The sequence below is a fragment of the Eptesicus fuscus genome, chromosome 22 (genome assembly GCF_027574615.1).
Source record: "Eptesicus fuscus isolate TK198812 chromosome 22, DD_ASM_mEF_20220401, whole genome shotgun sequence".
In the NCBI taxonomy this organism is placed as follows: domain Eukaryota; kingdom Metazoa; phylum Chordata; class Mammalia; order Chiroptera; family Vespertilionidae; genus Eptesicus; species Eptesicus fuscus.
Window position 1 is genome coordinate 26,391,217 of NC_072494.1, and position 22,564 is coordinate 26,413,780.

Here is a 22,564-nt window from a genome sequence, read left to right on the forward strand (position 1 = left end):
ACCGGTTTCGGCTGATCAGTGATTCTTATCATTGATGTTTCTATCTCTCTCTCCCTCTCCCTTTCTGAAATTTTAAAAATATATATTTTTTTAAAGAAAACACATCATCTTCACTTTGGGCTTTGTCATCTTACAATATCCTTTGTGCAGTGTTTTAACTTCCCTCAACTTTCCTTTACCCACCTTTAAAGTGCAATCTATTTTGGGGAAGATGATCAGGAAAGTGATTCCAATGGGTAGAAGTTTTTTTTGGAGGGGATGGGTCATGAAGATATTTAAAAATTGAGCATGGTGATGGTTGTACCACTCTGAATTTACTTTAAAAAACCAGTTCATTGTACACTTTAGGTGACATGTACAGTATATGGGTTATATCTCAACAAAGCTGTTCTTTTATTTCTTTTTAAATAAAGACCAGTCTTATAATCAGTTGCAGATGTTTTCAGAGGCCCCTCAAGATTTGCTCACCATGTCCCAAATCACGGCTGTGATTCCCAGTTGCCTCCAGTCCTGGTGGATCTGGATGGTGTGGTTTGCAAAGGAGAAGGTGGCAAGAGGCTTATGGAATTTCGGCAACCCCATTCCCCCGGTCTCCTCATAGGGCACCAGGGCCATTCCCACTGGGCCAGCTCTGCTCCCTTTAACCTGTTGGGCAAAAGAATCCTGCGTGCTCTGGCCAGAAAGTGCATTCTTTCTTAGGTGGCCCGGATGCTTTTTTTAAGGTCATTTTATGGATTCAAAAGAATAAACAGAGATGTGGAAAGCTTTTGTCAAAATCCTTTCACATGGTTCTTCCAGTCTCATGGGAAATGAGATGTGGCTCTGAATTCATCCCAAAGTGTGTCTTTGGGCAAAAGCACTCAGAACGGTACAACTCCTGCAGAATGCCCCACACACTTTGCTGTCAGGACTCAGGGGGGCTTGAGGGTGAGCGAGGCGGCAGTGCCAGCACAGGACCTGGGAGAAGGTAGCGCTTTCTACACTGCCCAGGCCACGTGGACTACAGCAGTACCCGCCCAGGTGGGCAGGGTGTTTCTGCTGTTTTGTTTTGGTCTGGCCTCCACCCCGTCAGCCACGGACCTGTGCCTGCACTGAGACTGAATGGTTTGATGGCCCTACTTTTTGGTGGACAGTGGATGCACTCCCAGAGACTGGCAGTTAGACTCTGGTGGCTTCTGAGTCCCTTGCGGGGAGAGCCCGGCCCTAGGTCAAGAACAGACTCAGGCGTCCTCGGCCAGGAGGCCTCCTTGGGCTAGGGGCCGCCACAGTTTGAAGGCTGGCCATGACCCCAATCCTGGCAGGGGTCTCCTCTGGGGTGCTGGCAGGCCTGGTCTAGGGCTGAGGGCGGTTTAGAGGCTGGTCACGCCCCCGATCCTGGTGGGGATCTCCTCTGGGGCGCTGGCAGGCCTGGGTTAGGGTCACTGGCGGTTTGGAGGCCGGTCACGCCCCCGATCCTGTTGGGGGTCTCCTCTGGGGTGCTGGCAGGCCTGGGCTAATGGCCACCCTGGTTTAGAGACTGGTCAAGCCCCCGATCCTGGTGGGGGTCTCCTCTGGGGCGCTGGCAGGCCTGGGCTCTGGCGCCGCAAAGGGAGAGGTTCCTGAACCTGCTTCCCACACACCTAGGCTAGGATCCATCTTGTAGGAGGCGGCTTCAATGCCCGGGGTCGGTGACCAGTTCCTCCTGAGCCTCGCTTTCTGGGCTGCAGTCCCACGTCTCCCAGTGCCCCAGCCTCGGATGCGCCCACGCAGTTGCCCCCACCACCAGCCACCTCAGCGCAGGCCACAGCAGCTGAAGCCAGCCTCTTGGAAGCCAGGCCACCACACCCACCACCCCTAGTAGCTCTCTGCTGCTTGCTCTGTGCCCTGTCCACTGGGGTCCGGGAGTGCTCCCAGCCCAGAGGCCCTCCCTCCCTCCGCAGCCTGGCTTGGGAAGCTGGCCTCATGCTGGGGCTACTATGTCAGCATGCCCACTCGGCTACTATGGGTGCGACTCGGGCCCCCACGGAGGCCAACCTGGAGAACGTGGATCCCAACTCTGCATCCGGCTGCTGCAGATGGCCTCCGTGGTCAACTACCACCTGCTCCTTCCATTGGCCCCATTGATCCCTCTCAGCACCAGCCATTTAGGCGAGGGTGGCGATCGCCGGGGACCCCGCCCCGGGAGGCTGCTGGCCGTGCCCGGCCACGCCCCCCCGGGTCGTGATGGGTCCCGGGACCCGCGGGAGGCTGCTGGCCGTGCCCGGCCACACACCCCCGGGTCGCGATGCAGCCATGGACCCCGGGGAGGCTGCTGGCCGTGCCCGGCCACGCCCCATCGGACGCGATGGGTCCCGGGAACCCAGGGAGGCTGCTGGCCGTGCCCGGCCACGCCCCCCCGGGTCGCGATGGGTCCCGGGACCCCGGGGAGGCTGCTGGCCGTGCCCGGCCACGCCCCCCCGGGTCGCGATGGGTCCCGGGACCCCGGGGAGGCTGCTGGCCGTGCCCGGCCACGCCCCCCCCCGGTCGCGATGCAGCCCTGGACCCCGGGGAGGCTGCTGGCCGTGCCCGGCCACGCCCACCCGGGTCGCGATGGGTCCCGGTACCCCGGGGAGGCTGCTGGCCGTGCCCGGCCACGCCTCCCCGGGTCGCGATGGGTCCCGGGACCCCGGGGAGGCTGCTGGCCGTGCCCGGCCACGCCCACCCGGGTCGCGATGGGTCCCGGGAACCCAGGGAGGCTGCTGGCCGTGCCCGGCCACGCCCCCCCGGGTCGCGATGGGTCCCGGGACCCCGGGGAGGCTGCTGGCCGTGCCCGGCCACGCCCCCCCGGGTCGCGATGCAGCCCTGGACCCCGGGGAGGCTACTGGCCGTGCCCGGCCACGCCCACCCGGGTCGCGATGGGTCCCGGTACCCCGGGGAGGCTGCTGGCCGTGCCCGGCCACGCCCCCCCGGGTCGCGATGGGTCCTGGGACCCCGGGGAGGCTGCTGGCCGTGCCCGGCCACGCCCACCCGGGTCGCGATGCAGCCCTGGACCCCGGGGAGGCTGCTGGCCGGGCCCGGCCACGCCCCACCGGACGCGATGGGTCCCGGGAACCCGGGGAGGCTGCTGGCCGTGCCCGGCCACGCCCCCCCCGGGTCGCGATGGGTCCCGGGACCCCGGGGAGGCTGCTGGCCGTGCCCGGCCACGCCCCCCGGGGTCGCGATGCAGCCCTGGACCCCGGGGAGGCTGCTGGCCGTGCCCGGCCACGCCCCACCGGGACGCGATGGGTCCCGGGAACCCAGGGAGGCTGCTGGCCGTGCCCGACCACGGCCCCCCGGGTCGCGATGGGTCCTGGGACCCCAGGGAGGCTGCTGGCCGTGCCCGGCCACGCGCCCCCGGGTCGCGATGCAGCCCTGGACCCCAGGGAGGCTGCTGGCCGTGCCCGGCCACGCGCCCCCGGGTCGCGATGCAGCCCTGGACCCCAGGGAGGCTGCTGGCCGTGCCCGGCCACGCCCCCCCGGGTCGCGATGGGTCCCGGGACCCCGGGGAGGCTGCTGGCCGTGCCCGGCCACGCCCCCCGGGTCGCGATGGGTCCCGGGACCCCTGGGAGGCTGCTGGCTGTGCCCGGCCACACCCCCCCGGGTCGCGATGGGTCCCGGGACCCCAGGGAGGCTGCTGGCCGTGCCCGGCCACGCCCCCCCGGGTCGCGATGCAGCCCTGGACCCCGGGGAGGCTGCTGGCCGTGCCCGGCCACGCCCCACCGGGACGCGATGGGTCCCGGGAACCCAGGGAGGCTGCTGGCCGTGCCCGACCACGGCCCCCCGGGTCGCGAAGGGTCCTGGGACCCCAGGGAGGCTGCTGGCCGTGCCCGGCCACGCCCCCCCCGGGTCGCGATGGGTCCCGGGACCCCAGGGAGGCTGCTGGCCGTGCCCGGCCACGCCCCCCCCGGGTCGCGATGGGTCCCGGGACCCCGGGGAGGCTGCTGGCCGTGCCCGGCCACGCCCCCCCGGGTCGCGATGGGTCCCGGGACCCCGGGGAGGCTGCTGGCCGTGCCCGGCCACGCCCCCCCGGGTCGCGATGCAGCCCTGGACCCCGGGGAGGCTGCTGGCCGTGCCCGGCCACGCCCCCCCGGGTCGCGATGGGTCCCGGGACCCCTGGGAGGCTGCTGGCTGTGCCCGGCCACGCCCCCCCCGGGTCGCGATGCAGCCCTGGACCCCGGGGAGGCTGCTGGCCGTGCCCGGCCACGCCCCCCGGGTCGCGATGGGTCCCGGGACCCCTGGGAGGCTGCTGGCCGTGCCCGGCCACGCCCCCCCGGGTCGCGATGGGTCCCGGGACCCCTGGGAGGCTGCTGGCCGTGCCCGGCCACGACCCCCGGGTCGCGATGCAGCCCTGGACCCCAGGGAGGCTGCTGGCCGTGCCCGGCCACGCCCCCCCGGGTCGCGATGGGTCCCGGGACCCCGGGGAGGCTGCTGGCCGTGCCCGGCCATACCCCCCATCTCGATCCAGCCGGGGAGCCCGGGAGGCTTCTGGCTTTTCCCTACCGCGCCCCTCTAGGGTTGTCATCGCTCCCCAGGACCCCGGGAACTAAGAGGATTTGGCGGCCGCCATCTTGGTTTTCTCAACGGCCAGATAGTTACCCGGAGTCCCGCCCCCTGCCTCTCGCAGGCCCAATCATGGGCATAGCGGAGGTGCGGTCAATTTGCATGTTACTCTATTATAAAGTAAGATAATCCCATTTTTCTAAGACCAAGCAATCTAAACAAATAGCCCATGAATGTGTGTGTTTTGTCTATAACAATAAAGGCGTAATATGTAAATCAACTGAATGGCTGAACAGCAGAACGACCCCGCTATGACACGCACTGGGGCCAGGCCAGCCAAGGCAGGTACTGATGAGATTGGTCTGGGGGCCCCGCCATAGCCCCACGATTGCCCCGCAGAGGGAGGCCCAGGAGACTGACCGGCGGGCTGCGATAAATCATGGGGCTTCTGGACTTTGAGAAGGCACAGGCCGGGCTGAGGGGACACTCCCCCCACCCCCACCCCCACCCCCCCGGCCCAGAGTGCACAAATTTCATGCACTAGGCCTCTAATATGCTATATAAGCAAGGGAAAATTACAGAATGGCACATGCTAAGGTGTTGACACTATTTACTTGAGGTGGGGGCGGGGGTGGTGGTGGGAGGTGTGGGAGGAGGATGGGAAAGTAAAGGCAAGTTTAAAAAGAGGGCTGCGGCTGAAACCGGTTTGGCTCGGTGGATAGAGCGTCAGTCTGCGGACCAAAGGGTCCCAGGTTCGATTCCGGTCAAGGGCATGTACATTGGTTGTGGGCACATCCCCGGTAGGGGGTGTGCAGGAGGCAGCTGGTCGATGTTTCTCTCTCATCGACATTTCTAGCTCTCTGTCCCTCTCCCTTCCTCTCTGTAAAAAATCAATAAAATATATTTGGAAAAAAAAAAAAAAAAAGAAGGCTGCGATAAGAAACCTCAAAATATATACGAAATGATCTTGTTTATGTACAATGACGTGTATGTATGCGCAGAGAAATAAGAAAAGGAAGAGACATATCTGATCATATCCACTGACTTGTAGGGATGTCCATCATGTGTCAAGTGTAAAACCAAGTTGACAAGTCATGTCTGTCAGCGATTGTCACCCTTTAGGGTGCACCAGATCCTCTGGTGTCGCCTAGAACACTCTGCCCAGAGTTTCTGACTTGGTAGATCTTTGGTGAAGGCCTGAGAATTTGCCTATTAACAGCCAGGTGCTGCTGCTGATGCTGCTGATGTAGGGACCACACTTTGAGAAACACTGGTTTTTGTCATGAATCTATATTTTTAGCAACAAACAAATCAACGAACAAAAAATTTATACAAATGAGGCTAAATGCATATGTATTTGTATGAACAAGGGAAAAGTATGTGTAAACACATTCTGAGCTACTTGTATTAGTTAATTCAGGGAGTTGGGAGGGGAGGTGGTCTAGGAGCTAGGGGTGGGCTAGGATTGGGTGGGTATGGGTGATCCATTGTTATTTTTGCATCTTGAAACCATCAATAAAGGAAATCAGGTAGATGGATGGATGAATGGGTTGTTGGATGAATGGAAGACAGACTAGATGAATGGCTGGAAGGGCAGATGAATGAAGGAAGGAAGGGTGGGAAGGAAGAAAAGACTAGATGAATGCAGAGAAAGCCCCAGGGAAGAGGCAGCCCCAGGCAGACCATTCACTCAGAACTCCTGGGCTTCACATCCTACCTCCTTCAGCTGGGCATTGTCTTTGCTGGTCTGAAAGTTCTGGCTAAGTTCATCCACTTCTTTTTCAAAGAGTGAGCGCACTTCACTGAATCCTGAGCTCACCGGTCCCATGAGCTCCTCCAGAATGGACGTCAGGAATGGCTGCACGCTCTCTGCACAGCTTTTCTCTGCGGGCTGGGCCACCATCGCTGCGGAAGGAAATAGCCAGGAAACCGTGACTTAGGGCAAAAGTGGATGCAAAGGCACTTGAGCCGGGCCTGGGCTGGGTAGCTGCCCCACAGAGCCATTGAACAGCCAAGGCAAGCTCAAAGGGCAAGACAGGCCAGCACAGGGAGCCCTGAGCCAGCAGCATTCAGCAGAATAGAAAACCAGTAGGTGGTTTGAAAATGGAAACAGACAGAATGTCTCCCCTCCCCAAGCTTTCCTCTGCCCTGGGATGAAATGCATTTTTCTGCTTGGTCCCTATAAGCATACAGTGTCTGATACAAAAAATGCCAGACATCCGTCATTGTCATTATATACAGGGGTGGGCAAAAGTAGGTGTACAGTTGTTCGTATGGAAAAAATATATAATACAAGAGTAAATAATAATACAAAAACAGTGTTTCTCATACAACTGCACACCTACTTTTGCCCACCCCTGTATACATAGTTTCCTTCTAAAATAAAAATTTATTAAATTTTTTAATTGAGGTATAATTGACATATAACATTATTTAGTTTCAGGTGTACAACATAATGATTAATCATTTGTGTACAACAATTTATTGTTTTAATTCATTTCTCCAAGAGTCAATCAATATAATATAATTCAATTCCCCTCTTGCCTTCTCCAGAGACTTTTAAAAACTCAAGTACAGTCGTTTCTTGGGCAAATGGAAGCAAATTCCTTTCAGTTTGTCACCCCACATCCCATTCCCACCCCCAATTTTTTAAAAAGCATTCTTTTTTGTTCTGATAATCGAGGACAACATGTGCAGTGACAAAAATGTAGAGAGCACAGAAAATCAATAAGAGGGATGAGAAACCCAGCCGGTGTGGCTCAGTGGTTGAGCGTCGGCCTATGAACTAGGAGGTCACAGTTGATTCCCTGTCAGGGCACATGTCCGGGTTGTGGGCTCGATCCCCAGTGGGGGTGTGCAGGAGGCAACAGATCAGTGATTCTCTCTCATCATTGATGTTTCTATCTCTCTCTACCCCTTTCTGAAATTAATAAAAATATATTAAAAAAAAAAAAAACCACAGAAAGACGGATGGAAAAAATATAACCATGCTCCCACTTCCCAGAGGCAAATGCTGCCCTTTAATTTAGACGAGGAAGAACATAGTAACGCTTCTGCTTTAGGAAGTCTAGCTGGGCCATGGATACCTGTATTATTATTATTATTTGTTGTTGTTGTTGCTAAGGGCTAAGGTGATTCTCATGGTTGGCCAGGTTTGGAAGCAGCGATCCCGTGAAGGAACCCTGAGCTGGAAGAGGCCTGAACTCGCTCCATGGACTGGAATGCTAGCTCTGAGGAGCTAGTCACATGACCTTGTCATAGCACCATCGAACTGAAGAGGGAAGTACTCACTCATCTGAATGGCCAATCCTCTATTTTACAGATGGAAAAATAGAGGCCTGAAGATATTAGATGGCTTGACCAAGGTCACGTCCTAATGTGCATAAACAGAACTTCAACTCTATTTCTTAAGTTTTTATTGGCACATAACTTGCTTACAAGTTATGGCCAATAATGCTCACATTCTTATTTCAATTCTCAGAACTAGTTCACAGAGGTATGGAGGGTCATACTGCCTCTTTTTTCTGAGAATCTAAGATGACCAATACTATTAATACTGTGTATAACTCGTAAATATTTGGGATATGAAATATTAAGCAGGTCATAGAATTACTAGGGGGAAAAAAACCTTTCACCCCAATGGCATGATTCAAATATAAAACAATCTATGATTTCTAATAATGACTTGCACCCAGCTGGTGTGGCTCAGTGGTTGAGCGTCAACCTATGAACCAGGAAGTCAAGGTTTGATTACCGGTCAGGGCACATGCCTGGGTTGTGGACTCCATCACCAGTAGGGGGCATGCAGGAGGCAGCTGATCAATGATTCTCCCTCATCATCTCATCATTGATGTTTCTCTCTCTCTCTCTCTCTCTCTCTCTCTTTCTCCCCCACTTCCTCCGTGAAATCAATACGGATATAATTTTAAAAATAAAATAAAAATGACTTGCTTGATACCCAAATGCAACTTTGTTTGCCAGGAGAATAACAATTTCTTTATCAATTAACTTTGAGAGAAGACATATAATGCATGTAATGGAAATTTCAGAATGATCATGAGCATGGGTCATAAGCCAAGAAGTGCCACCACAGGGGAGGTGCAGGTGGTATCAGAATACACAGCCCCCTCCCTCCACCCCCAAGGCAGGATGCAAAGTTTCCTCCTGCTGGTTTCACTGAAGTTTCCATGGGGAGGGCCAGGCCCTTAACAGCACCTCTAAGCAGGCTCCTATTACAACCCTTATCACGTCTTCCCCATTCCCTCAGCTTAATTCTCCTCTGAAACCATGACTCCTGACCATGTGATGCAACCCTCCAAGCGCAGCTTATTTCCTTAGTAGGAACGTGGATCGTCTCCACTGACCTTTGATCTTCCCAGTTAAGAAGTTCTTTGAGTTGACAATCTGATCCATGTCTGAGCGGATGGTTCCTTCCAGGCCCTTGGTCAGAGCTCTGCATTCCTCCTTCAAGGCACTTAATCCCTCTGAAACTTGCTGCTGAACCAGGCTGTAGGCCTCCTCGAGGAGCTGCGACAGGGGTCAACACACAAAATCGGGGCTCTGTGGTGAGTAAGAGCTCGACGGAGACAAGTACAGGGAGGAGGGCTAATCACAGATGACCACAACGTCAACGAAACGGCATACATGTTCCTTCGAATGTTTCTTTCCAAGCCAGAGTCTGCTCGGATTAGTCCTCATTTCAGGGAGACCGAGCAGACTCGACGTAGGCCAGGGAAGGAACTCGTTTTTAAACAAGGAAAAGGCGCCCTAAAAAGAGAAGGGACAGCAATGTGTATTTTGAGTAGCACCGAGGCGGAGCAATGCCATCACTTACCCCGAGCCAGGCCCGCTTCCTGTCGTTCTTCTTCCCCTTCATTTTAGGCAGAAGGTCTGCCTGAAGGGTTGGCAGCAGCTCCTCCATCACCATGTGGCTCAGGATCTGCCGAGCAGAAGAGGAGGACAGCCCCCCGCCTGTTAGTGGGTAACGGCAACAACTGAGCATCACGCCAACTGGCCATCCCCATCGCAGCTACATGGGGGGGGTACCCCGAGCGACATGGCACCTGCTGGGTTAATAGGTTCATTCTGGGTCAGTGAAGACAACCTCAGAGGGCAAACGTTCGTAAACATCCACAAGGAACTAGAACGTCTGCTAATGCTTCCCCATCAGAAAGGACAGATTTCCTCAAATCAAACTTCTCCTGTCGAGAACCAGAAGAAGCTAATGCATTTGGGAAAAGAGGGGACCCTTCAGTTCCGGATAAGGGCGTCCTGAGGAAAACTGTGAAGGGGCCAGTCTTGGTCGTGGTGGTGGCTTGAGCCCTTGTCTGTATCCCCCCGAGACCATTGTTCCTCCTCAGACTCCCTCAGGTTCTAGGTGTCTTCATGCTCTTTGACTTCACTGTCCCCTGAACCCCACCTCCATTCTCTTTCAAGTTGAGAAAAGGAAGGGAGTAACAAACACTTAGGAATAAGGAGACATTTGTGGGATGAGCAGCATATAAGTGTGTGTTGTGGGGGGTGGGGAGTCCTAACATTTTCAAGGAGATTTTTAAAAGTGTTCCCAAGTCTCTTCGAGAATTTTGCTTGGTTCAATGAAATTGCTTCTTCTGAATCTGAGCGGGATTCCACGGGTCCCCACATCATACTCCAAGTACACTGGCCCCTCTATTTTACATCCCCATTACCCCCCGCCCCCCTTTGGAGCTGTCTTATTGTTCAGATTCACGTTGCCCTGCGTCTTTCAGGGCTCACAGCTCAGCTTTCAATACTTCATCCGGCTGCAGACCAAGATTCACAAAAAAATAAAACAAAACAAGTCATTTGGGGAATGGAGGCAGGCACAAAAGTACAGAATCATTTGACATCTGCACTATGAATTTAAAATAATATTTTTCCAAAATAATCGACCTCATAGAAATTAAAATTAAAGTTGGGGAATTATTAAGATTTTCTCTGAGGTCCTTGCCCAGCCTCATACTGGTGGAAACACTCATGAGCTCACTGGACGTTGCCTTGCACCAGGGCCGCTACAGCGGGGTGTGATGGTCCAGCTGAACGAAGGAGGAGCACTCCCAGCGTGGAGGTGGGCAGCCATCCGTCAGCCCCCCGCACCTGTGGGTTTCCTGGGTCAATGCAGCAAGTGGGGGCCCCTCATCTGAGATGTGGAACTCCGTGGGGTGGCAAAGAGCATGATGGAGACAGGATTTCCACTAGTCCTGGTAATTCACTGGGGGAGGGGGGGGGGATGTTTATACCTTTCTTAACCATTCTCTTGGGGAGTTCAAAAGGCGAACCAGCATCTTTAGGAACTTAACCTTGTGCAAACTCCACGGAAGCCAGCAGATCCAACCGTCAGATTCAAGTCGGTAATTCATGATCCATGGAGCTCCCCCCCCCCCACCCGGCCCCCACCTGCTCAGTAGAGGCAGTTCTTGTTTGGAACACATTTGCCCAAGAGTGATGACAGTGTGGCGTGGGGCGAGTGAGCTAAGAGCGTGAGGAGACTGAAGCCAGAACTTAAAATCAGCGGGAACTATTACCTCAGCTGAGAAGCGTTAACTGCAAGATAATTGCCCTAACGATATTAATTGCCCTGATTCATCCCTTTGCACAGATTGCAAAGCTCTGCAGAGATTTCAGTCTGCACATCAGCATGAAAGGGGAAATGTTACCAGGTAAAAGAATGTCCCATTGGGGTGGGCTTAGAGTTTCCTTTTTGTCTTTCCCGTGTAATGTTGCAAGAAATTTGGTTCTATTTTATAACTTCAGCACTTGAAAAGGAAGTATATCTAGGGGGGAAAAAGGAGGGTATGGGAGTCGCCAGGGCAGGGGCCGAGGGGATGGCCACAGGGCAGGGCAGAGCCTCTGGGTGTGGAGCCCAGCTGTATCTCTTCCTGTAACACTGAAACTATGGAGAAGGCCTAAAAAATGTAGGTAGTTTCCTTGTATTTTAGCCGCCCTATTCCGTGGCAATGCTGCTTTCTCAGGCCCACTGATCATTTCAAGGCAAATAATAAATACCCCAAATAACAAAATCCTTACATTCTGCAAAATGCTTTCCCTCATGACCTCATTTGATACATTGATGCTGACAAGTAGAAAATATATTTACTGGTGTACAGACAGAGTGGTCCCTCCTCATCGGGAGGGATACATTCCAGGACCCCTAGTGGATGCCTGAAACCGCAGGTAACACCCAACCCTGGATACAATAGGTCTTTTCCAATGCATACATAGCAGTGATCGAGTTAATTTACAAATTAGGCATGGTAAGAAATTAATAACGACCACTAATAATACAATAGAACAATTATAATATACTATAATAAAAGTTTGTGTGAATGTGGTCTCTCTCTCTCTTATCTTTCTCTCTGATAACTGATCCGATAACGGAGGTGGCTACTACGTGACTAATGGGCGCGTGGCGTGCACCGTGTGGATACGGTGGACAAAAGGATGACTCACATCCCAGGCAGAAAGGAGGGCTGTGAGAGATTTTATCATGCTACTCAGAATGGTGCACAACTTAAAACTTAAGAATTGTTTATTTCTTCTTTCTCTTTCTTTCTTTCTTTCTTTCTTTCTTTCTTTCTTTCTTTCTTTCTTCCTTCCTTCCTTCCTTCCTTCCTTCCTTCCTTCCTTCCTTCCTTCCTTCCTTTCTTTCTTTCTTTCTTTCTTTCTTTCTTTCTTTCTTTCTTTAAGTATGTTTTATTAACTGATTTCAGAGAGGAAGGGATAAGGAGAGAGAGATAGAAACTTGAATGAGGAAAGAGAATCATTGATTGGCTGCCTCCTGCACAACCCCTACTGGGGATCGAGCCTGCAACCCGGGCATGTGCCCTGACTGCCTTGACCGGGAATTGAGCCCTGACCTCCTGATGCATCGGTCCGTGCTCAACCACTGAGCCACACTGGCTGAACTGTTTATTTCTGGAACTTTCCATTCAGTATCAGATCATAGTTGACCACAGGTATCTGAAACTTTGGAAAACAAAACCACAGATAAAGGGGAACTGTTGTATTTTTGTCTATATTAATATTCTGTATTAATAGTCTGTCAGGCAAGTTATTCTGAGAGATCTGCTTTGCCTGGACACTTGCCTAAAATAACCATGGCCACGAGGATCTGCCAAACTTGTGTGAGTCATGACTGTGAAGATAATAGTGTAACAATGATGGAAATACGAATACAGGCCCCTAGGGTAGCGGGGGTTAGAACAATTTTATGATTAAGTTCTTAGTAGAAACAACGCGAATAAGCCCAGTGCTTTAAATAAAAGATGTCATATTCTCCAACCCAGGAACGCCACACCACATCCTTCAACTACTGGGCAGCTGCTTTGGGCCCCCGACCTCTTTCTTCCGTGCGTCTGAGGACAGACATTGCTCCAGCTCTGTGTAGAAGAGCTTACAGTGCAGCTTGCCCTCAGCAGGCCCCACACAGGAAAGTTCTGGAAGCCATTACCTTTCACCGGCTTCTCTGGGGATAGCCTGACATGGCTCAAAAGGCATTTCTGTCACAGAGTGGCTTTGTGATTTCCGCCAACTATCATCTCTGGAGGTTCTTTCTCTCTCCTGGAGGGTCCGGGACAAATGATCTGGAAATTCCCCTCCAACACTCACGTTTTATGAGTCTATGACTTCACCCAAGATGCTCAGATTCTTGGGGGAGCAAAACTTCTTGGGTCACTCGATTAACTCCAGCTTTTACTGACCTCTTCTCGGGTTTTTCATTGGTCTGGTTTTTCCACTTAGGGTATTTTTATACTTCCACATTAGCACCTTCCTATGACTGCTCTCTGCGGATGCTTTAAGATGCCCATATATGTACAGCCCCACATGTGTACCCACCCACACTTCTAAGGCTGCCTCGCTCTCTGGATGTTTCTAGGTAGGTCTTGCCTCACTGAGAGGGCAGGGGATGAGTCATTTAGCTCCCTCACACCCTAGAGCACTTTGCACATATCGGCCCAAAGCAAAAAGCTGAAAGTCAACAAAAGCAGACACAACAGACTCAATATTCCACCCACAGGAAGGACTTATGAAGTGCCTGCTCTCAATGGCATGGGGAAGGAATGTGAACGGACATGAGATTGCCAATGAAAGAAAAAAATCAAGCAAGTGGCACAGCCTGATGCAAGGAGCTCAGTAATTGTGTGAGTTAGTATATTCCCACGGCTGGTGCTGATCTTTTACTGGATTAGGAGTCAGAAGCTGTCGTTTCCTTGGCCATTGTCCCCTTAGCAGGTGACCCCGAATCCATCAGCTCCCCAGGAGAGGGCCCGTTCTGCTTTGCCCATCTCTGGATCACTGGCACCCAGCAGAGCGCCTGGCATATGGTAGCTCCACAAACAGTTGTTGAATGAATAAAACTGGGCAAGTCACTTAATTGCTATAGGCCTCCCTCAATTTTCTCATTTACAAAATGAAAATAATAGTAACTGCTCTACCTACCTCATGAGATTGGTAAGATGAACAGATAGAATTAGGATGTGAACATAAACAAGTATTGCACAGGGGCACTTTAACATTGGTGCATCTATTCAATATGTTTGTTCATATGACAGACCAATCAGGGTCAAATACTTCAGCCTCCCCTTATGCTTTTGTTTCCTTTTTGGCATAAGTATGGTTGGTCCTTAATCCTCTCAGATTTATAAAGGATGTGCTTCCCCAAAATGTCAGAAACCAAGAATTGGTGAAAGTTCTTGAATAATCTCAGGGTGGGGGATAAAAAATGTAGCCTGGCCAGTGTGGCTTAGTGGTTGAGCATTGACCTATGAACCAGGAGGTCACGGTTTAATTCCCAGTCAGGGCACATGCCCTGGTTGTGGGCTCAATCCCCAGTAAGGAGCATAAAGGAGGCAGCTGATCAATGATTCTCTCTCATCATTGATGTTTCTATCTCTCTCTCCCTCTCTCCCTTCCTCTCTGAAGTCAATAAAAAATATATATATATATTTTAAAAGAATTTAGAATCCACCAGAAGAAGAAGTAGAGGGAAGAGGAGAAGATTCGGAGTCACATGATAAAACAATAAAAACAGTTCCATCTTCATGTGAAAGAGTTTTCAGATTTGGATGTTTCATGACTATACAAAGGCAGGGCACCATCTGGCATCTTCCAAATATTGTTCCCTAATAACAAATTTTACTGGCTCCCAAAAGAGGCACCTCTGGGAGACGAGGGGAAATTAAAGAAAACCATTCATGGACTCTGTGTGCCTCTAGTTAAATAAGGCCCAGCCCCAGCCTCCTCTTCCTGCTGAATCAGCCCTGTGATTGGCGTACTCATGGAGGATGGGCTCCCATCATGAAGCATGGTTGTCTTGGAGATTTGTAACAATGCCCCAAGGACCAAGTCATGGTGCTTAGCCCATGACTGGCATTTAATTAAGGTCATGGAAAATTATACTGGACCACCGAGAATGGCAAGCTAGAAACATACAGAAAACTGTCTCATGCTTTTAAAATGTGTCTCCTTGAATTACTTCATTTATAAGTCATTTAAAAGATAAAGACAATTGCGTGCCAAATACTTTCCCAAAGCATCTCATTTAATTCTTACAACCCCGAAAGGCAAACATTATCTTTCTTTCAGAAGAGTCACCTGAGACGGAAAGAGGTTAAAGAACTTGGCAAGATTTAACTAACCCAAGTCTGCTGCCCGAAATCCCCACCACACACTTTGCACTCAACCATGCTGTTCACATTTGCTTCTACTCTGGAAGCAGAAGGTCATCTGAAAGAATAATCATGTTAGCCCTAGCCGGTTTGGCTTGGTGGATAGAGCGTCGGCCTGCGGACTGAAGGGTCCCAGGTTCGATTCCTGTCAAGGGCATGTACCTTGGTTGTGGGCACATCCCCAATAGGGGGTGTGCAGGAGGCAGCTAATCGATGTTTCTAACTCTCTTTCTCCCTTCCTCTCTGTAAAAAATCAATAAAATATATATATTTTAAAAAGAATAATCATTTTATAGAAAAAAATAGAAGCAGTTCTTCCAATTGCCCTTGCAGTTTGGGGCTGCCCCAGCTCATGTCCAGTCTGTTGGTCTTTGGAGTGGGTGCTGACCAAAAGCTTCCAGACAATGAGAGAAATGGTCTTTGGTTCCACATCTTCCCATTCTTACAACTTTCTTCGTTTGACTGTTCATTATGACCCTGGCCTCCCACCTCCCGGACAGAGAACCAGATCCAAAATTCTGAGCTCCGTGTTACCTGGATTTCATCCCCAGTCATCATTTCCCAGGAGCCATAGTGACCTTTCTCCTGTCGGAAGAACTGCACGGCTTCTAAAAAGGCTTGGGCTTCGAACGTTGTCTGCTTCATGTAATCTAAAAGAAAAAGGTAAGAGCATTTAGCAAAGAAAAATATTTTACATCTGTCTGTGGTTCTTCAAGCGTAATGGTTCAGAAACCCAGCACTACCTGAATATTCTAAGGAACAGAATTATGGGACACAGAAAAATTAAGCAAGTACTGAATTCAAAGTTCATTTGCAGGTACAGATCACGTTACTTGCTCAGCTGACTAGCTGATTAATTCTATCAATTACTGAGCTCTCTCTCTCTCTCTCTCTCTCTCTCTCTCTCTCTCTCTTTCTCCCTCTCTCTCTCTCTCTCTCTCTCTCTCTCTCTCTCTCTCTCGTGCTCATTGCTTCCCTGTCTCAGGCACCTGGGCACCTGCTGGCTGTACGCTGTACACTACCTACCTCAACACCATAACTTGGACTTCCAAGACTATGGTATTTTTGTTACAGCACTCCAAACTGACCAAAACAATTTTCAACACATAAAACCAGCTCTTGTCCACAATGATAACAGAATTATAGATATCTTAGCAGGGACATGAATTATAAAAATAATATCATCTCACAACAAAGAAATCAAATTGTAGAAGGAGAAATAAAGTGGGCAAAGTGAAGCAATTCAAAGGGCCTACTTTCTTGCCTCCTGCTTCTTCCCTCTGTGTAGGTCACAATGTGTTCTGCATTTGCAGGGCAATCTTAGATCGGTCAGCTGATTCATGGGGGACTTTCCGAGCCTTAGGCAGTCAAGGACTGAGTGGCTGATATGGGGACTGAACAGAACTAAAAGAGGACCCATCTGCTCTGAAAGGTGACAATCAATTAATAGGTTGTGGATGTCTCTTTTGAGATTGGCTTATTAGGTTCTATGCCTCAGGAATGTGGGAAAGAGAAAAATAAAATTCAAGGCATCACCTCTATAAAGAGTCCAAGCAGGCCCTGGCTGGGTGGCTCAGTTGGTTAGAGCATCATCCTGATCCATGTTTCTCTCTCTCTCTCTCTCTCTCTCTCTCTCTCTCTCTCTCTCTCTCCCTTGGTTTCTCTCATTTTAAAATCAATAAAAAGCCAACAACATATCCTTGGGTGAGGAAGAAAGAAAGGAAGGAAGGAAGGAAGGAAGGAAGGAAGGAAGGAAGGAAGGAAGAAAGGAAGGAAGGAAGAGGAAAGAAAAGGAAAGAAAGAAAGAAAAGGAAAGGAAAGGAAAGGAAAGGAAAGGAAAGGAAAGGAAAGGAAAGATTCCAAGAAAAATTCTTCACAGTGAAGGTACCAAGAAGACCAGAAGCTCCACTTCAAAAATGTGAACCAGTAACTGACATTTTTAATATCAACATAGAGATTTTGGTCAAAATCTAAATCAGGGGGGAAAAAAAAAAGCCATGTCCTAAGAATCAAGTTTTTAAATTGAAGTATTTTCTTCCTTGTTATTTTTTCTGGTTTGGCAACTGATTTAGTGTTTAATCTTAAAGGCTTGGAAAACAACAGTTAAGGTCTTGGTATAAAACTGACAGCAAGGGGGCTGTGATATGGGCTCAGTACACTGGGAGGGGCTCTACCAACTGAGATGGAAACTGTAATTATCACATTGAGATTCAAGATTGACTCATGTGCTCTTATTTCTAACAGCTGTTTTCATTTCCAACCTAAGGAAACAAAAAGATGGAACAAAATGTGGTACTTGGATGGAGTGAGTATTGCCAGACCCGAGAGCCTGGGAATGGAGTTTTAAATTCTTCCGTCCTTACAAAAAACATAAATTTACTTATTTCTTCCCCTGCTGATCTCAGTAAGAGGAGGAGGTATTTGAAATCCTGTCCATACTTAAAAAGGTTGTTTTTTTTTTTAATTTATTGATTTGAGAGAGAGAGAGATTTGTTGTTTCTCCCATTTATGCATTCATTGGTTGCCTCCTGTATGTGTCCTGTCCATACTTTTTATATCTACGTCAGAACAAATGATGACACTCCCATTTTTAAAGATCTTTGGGGGAAAAATAACTGAAGAAATGGGATTTGAGACAATAATGTGCGAGTCAGAGAATAGTCAAAGAATAGATGGAAGAGCTAGAATGTAGCAGCAGTGCAGGCTAGGACACCTTACTATAGCCAGAGAAGGGAAGTGTTGTTCATCAAATGGACCACAGAGGAAATTATAGTAATTGAACATCAGGAATGAAGCTTAAAAGAATGAGGGTGTGGGTCTGAATTCTGGACTCTTTACCATGAAGACAGACTTTAATGGACCTTAGCTACTCCTTTACCATAGGGGAAAGGATCTCATCTACTGCTTTGTCATTAGATTTTCAGTTTATAAACTGACTAAATTAATTTATATAAAACTTTAAGAACAGTCTCTGCCACATGGTAAGTTGCTTTATGGATACTGGCTCTTATGATTATAAACAAAGCTCAATAGCAACAGCCAGATCATTGAGGAAATAAAGAACAAAGTTTTGCTTTGCGAAATAGAACTATATTGCGGGGGTAATACGATCTTCATTTCTCTCAAGTTGTTTGCAAAGGCACTGCTGAACTCGGCCAGAAAGTACAGGTGCTAGAGAGGAACCAGATTATCAGTTATTTGATCGACTTCCTGCCACAGATCTCACGGGAATAAATTCTAGGATCACAATCGCCCACTCTCCTGCCAACAGGCAATTGAGACTTCAGTTCCGTGGCCCCACAGTCAACAATGGTTTTGGGTCTTTAAAAGCCTTCTCCCTGCAAATGGACTTCAACAAATGGCATGTATCAGCTCCAACTCCATTTTCCCAACACACTGTAATTATGAGGATGCTTCAGGGGACAGATGTGCCGGGGAGAACTCAGACATCATTCGACCCAGCTCCCTCATGTTATGGATGAGGAAACTGGAAGAAGAAATGGTTCAGTTCTTAGCAGAAGGTCACACAGCTGGTCAGAATCGGAGCCAAGAGTTGAAAAAGTGGCTCTGGCGTGTCATAAGTGACCTTGGCATTCATGCTTACTTAAATTATAGACCCAGGGAGTTAGAAATGATCTTAAAGATCACCAACCCCAAGCTCTTGTTCAATGCTGGGAGCCTTCAGAATTCCAGACAGACACTCATCCGGCCTTAGCTTGAATATTTCCAGTGACAGGAAGCTCACAATTTAAATGAAATAGTCCTTTTTCACTGAACTGCTCTAATTATTTGAAAAGTTTTCCTTCTATTGAGCCAAAATCTGTTTCCATGAACTCTCTCTCATTAATCCCATTTCTGTCTTTCAGAGCAAAATAGATGTTTATTCCTCTTCCATATGGTAACTGTAAAAGACAGCTAAATAGCTTTATTTTCCTTCGACCATTCTTGAAAGAATGCAGTTTTTGGATTTTTAAAATTTGATCCTTCTTTTTCCTTCTTTCCCTTAGTGACCAATTCCAATTTATCAATATCTTCCTTAAATTTGGCCCCAACATGAATACAGCACACCAAGTATTATCTTGCTAATGCAAATTATGTAAGGTAGAAAGATTATTCTCTTTTTTCAGGTCCCTAACCTCTTTTTTACAACCACATTGTACTGTTGAAACATACCTTTCTGTAGTCAAATAAAATCCTTATGCCTTTTTTTCATTAAAAATACCCTTCTCAATCTAAACCTTCCCTAACCTGTACTTTGCTTTTGATTTTGAAGTACAGGTTTTAACATCACCTCTATTAAATTACAGCTTGCTGTGGTCAGCTCAGAACCTGACAAAATAATTTAAAAATTGTAATTCTGTCCCCAAACTCCCTTTCACCTTGGTATCATAAAAAAATTTGGTAGGATTGCCTTCTGTGTTCCTCGCCATCTCACTGATAAAAACGTTCATCAGGGCAGGGGCAAGGACAGAGCCCTGGGAAAGTCTAAACGTTTTAGGAAACATGTGGGAGACACATCTTGGCCATGCATTCAACAATCACATCCTCAGGACCAGCACACGTCTGTTCTCCTTCATCTCTCCCTTGTCTCTCCCTGCTTCTCATCTGTGCAGCTGCCTGGAAAACTCATATTCAGGAGATATGATTAAGGATTTTTTGAGGGAAGGAAAGCTGCTCTAGGCCCCATGGGGACAGTTATTTAGGGGACCAGCCAGAGAGAAATCGCTTTTGTTTTTTTCCACTGAAGCAGATTTACAACATGTCTGAGTCAGATGAAACACCAGCGCTCCAAGGGCCATGTATTCATCCTGGATTTTGACTGGCTGCTTTGTCAGGACTCCCCGACTCAAGCTGGGTTTGGAAGCTGCCTTGTTATTTTATCGGTCAGCCACGCCAAACCATGTTAGCTGATCTGCCTGGTGATTTGCAAAAGTTATGTAACAGCGTTACTCACTGCACTGCTATGGGGTTCATCTCACTAATGTATGCTTCTGAACTACCTTTCGCTTCAGGTCATGTGCCTTTTTTAGGAGAGCTACAGCAAGACTGCCTGTCCTAGTTTCTTCCCTAAAACAAAGGATAAGAAGCACAGGGGAGAGTAACTAACATTTATTGAAGAGGGTCATGGAGTATGAGCCGAATGAGATGCTTACACACACACACTGTCTCATAGAACCCTTCCAACAATCCATTGGGTAGGAATTATTATTTCCACTTTAAGGCTGACAAAGCAGCCGAGTTTCAGAAAGGTTAAATAACTTGTTTAAGCTAGTGTGAGGATCAAGTACGGCCTACTTACTTCCAAAGTCCTGTTATAACACTCTATGGTTTAATTACTTTTAAACTTTTTATTTTGAGAAAACTGTAGATTCACATGTTTTTGTAAGAAATAATACAGATATTCTAGTGCTTTCACCCAGTTTCTCCTAGTGGGATTATCTTACAAAACTACAGTATAATAGCATTAACCAAGAAACTAACATGGTTGCAATCTAACCACCTTATTCAGATTTCATGTTTTCCATGCAAGCACAGGCACATCTGTGTGTGTGTGTGTTGGTTTTTAAATTGTTTTAACTTTCCTTTCCTTCTTAAAGCTTAGAATCATATAATTCTAGAATCTGAGTATGCCATAGGAATCATCTAGTTCAAACCACTCACTTCATGAGTGAGTAGATTGAAGGCCAAACGGATTGTGACAGGACATTATTAAAAATAAAACAAAACAAAACTCCCTCGCTGGAATTAAAAATGGATGGTGTCCATTTTAATGAAATGGTAATACAAGTTCTGGTTTTTATTAAAAATCTTATTTATTCATGACCCACCTAAGCAAATATTTATTGCCATTTATAAATGATAACCTTTATGAGAACAAGGCCCAGGATTACTTAGAAGTCCCTGAATTGCATTTTGTAAACTACTAAAGTATTCATCTCCTGACCAAATCACATCTGTGTTAGTGGACACAGACCTACCACAAAGAGAAAGGGCATAAGCCAAGAAAAAAACAAACAAACATATACCTCATGGAGATACAGGGACCCTAGGATGGATTATAATGGTATTGCTCTAGGTGAAAATACAAAGAAACAAGAACTCAATGCAGAGAATAGAAAAGACGTCACAAGTAAATGGAGGTTTCTAGCGAACATATTGCTTTGATAGAAATTTTCGACCACACAGGAAAATGCTGCACACCTCAGCCAGCTAAGACAGTGCACCTCATGAATTCTTGACTTGTCCATAAACAGTCAAAGACTGTTTGTCAACAGAGAAAAGGAAGTGGTGTTTACTAGAACAGGTGAAGGCAGACTAACCTCATTTCCTCTAGGTAGATATACCAGATTGGTAGAATAGAAGGCTGTTGGAGACATCCTGTATCTAGATTTTAGCAGGGCAGTTATTAAAGTCTTGCATGATTTTGATTGACATGCTGAAAAAATTTAGAGTGGTTGAAAACGGAAATAAGCAAAATCAGAGGGTTAAACAACCTAAATGGTAGGTGCTGGTTAAAGGGCCGAGGTTACTGCTTTCCCAAAGGAAAATCTCTAGGGCACTGCCCTTAAACATTTTCAATTGCTTGGAAAATGTAATAACCAGACAAACATGACTCCGGGGTTTCACTGAACTGTGAGCTCAGTGTGAGTCAGTGGCGTGATACAGCTGTACACAAAGCAGGTGAGGATGAGCCACGGGAAAGGGAGTGTAAATAACAAGGACAAGGACAGGGATAGATGGATTCTGAGATACGCTCCTCTGAGCTTATCATTTCTTCTCATGCTAAGCAGCAGAATATTTTACCAAGAAAATTTAAAATAAAGGATAAAGAAGGCAGAGTACTTCGGAAGAAAATCAAGTGAATGAGGAATCTCACAGCCTGGAGGCAGGAGATCTTCATGGGTGGGAAGGTGTGCAGTGTAAAAGAGGACTGGATTTGTTCCCTGTAGGTTCAGATACTAGAGTCGGGATCGCTTGGAAAAGGGGGAAGGGATTAAGAAGTACAAGTTACAAAATAGTCACAGGGATGTAAAGAGCAGCTCAGGGAATATAGTCAGCAATATTGTAATAACTATGTATGGTGTCAGATGGTTATCAACTAGACTTATTGGGGGGAATAACTTCATAAGTTATATGAATATCTCATCACTGTGTTATATACCTGAAACCAATATAATATTGAATGTTAACTGTAACTGAATTATTTTTTATTTTAAAAATAAAAATACAGGGGAGAAATAAGAAAAAAAATACATTAGTTATCATTATAAATAATGGTGAAAAGGCAAAATAAACAAAGTAGACGGTGGCAGATTTTGACTCAATATCGAATGAAAATGGCTCTAAGAGGATGTCAAAAGTCCACCCCTCTCCCCTTCTGG

The 22,564-nt window shown here is 48.3% G+C and overlaps 1 protein-coding gene across 1 annotated transcript in view; it reads right to left on the reverse strand.

The window, feature by feature from the left end:
• The window catches only part of NIBAN1 (niban apoptosis regulator 1), a 134,757-nt gene that overhangs the window by 17,253 nt on the left and 94,940 nt on the right, over positions 1 to 22,564 (reverse strand). Inside the window, exons 6-9 of the mRNA XM_008146050.3 lie at positions 15,717 to 15,832; positions 9,332 to 9,436; positions 8,862 to 9,024; positions 6,215 to 6,402 (exon numbers count right to left, since the gene is read on the reverse strand). Of these exons, the coding sequence (XP_008144272.2) occupies positions 6,215 to 6,402; positions 8,862 to 9,024; positions 9,332 to 9,436; positions 15,717 to 15,832 (572 nt within the window). The remainder of the gene's footprint in view (positions 1 to 6,214; positions 6,403 to 8,861; positions 9,025 to 9,331; positions 9,437 to 15,716; positions 15,833 to 22,564) is intronic.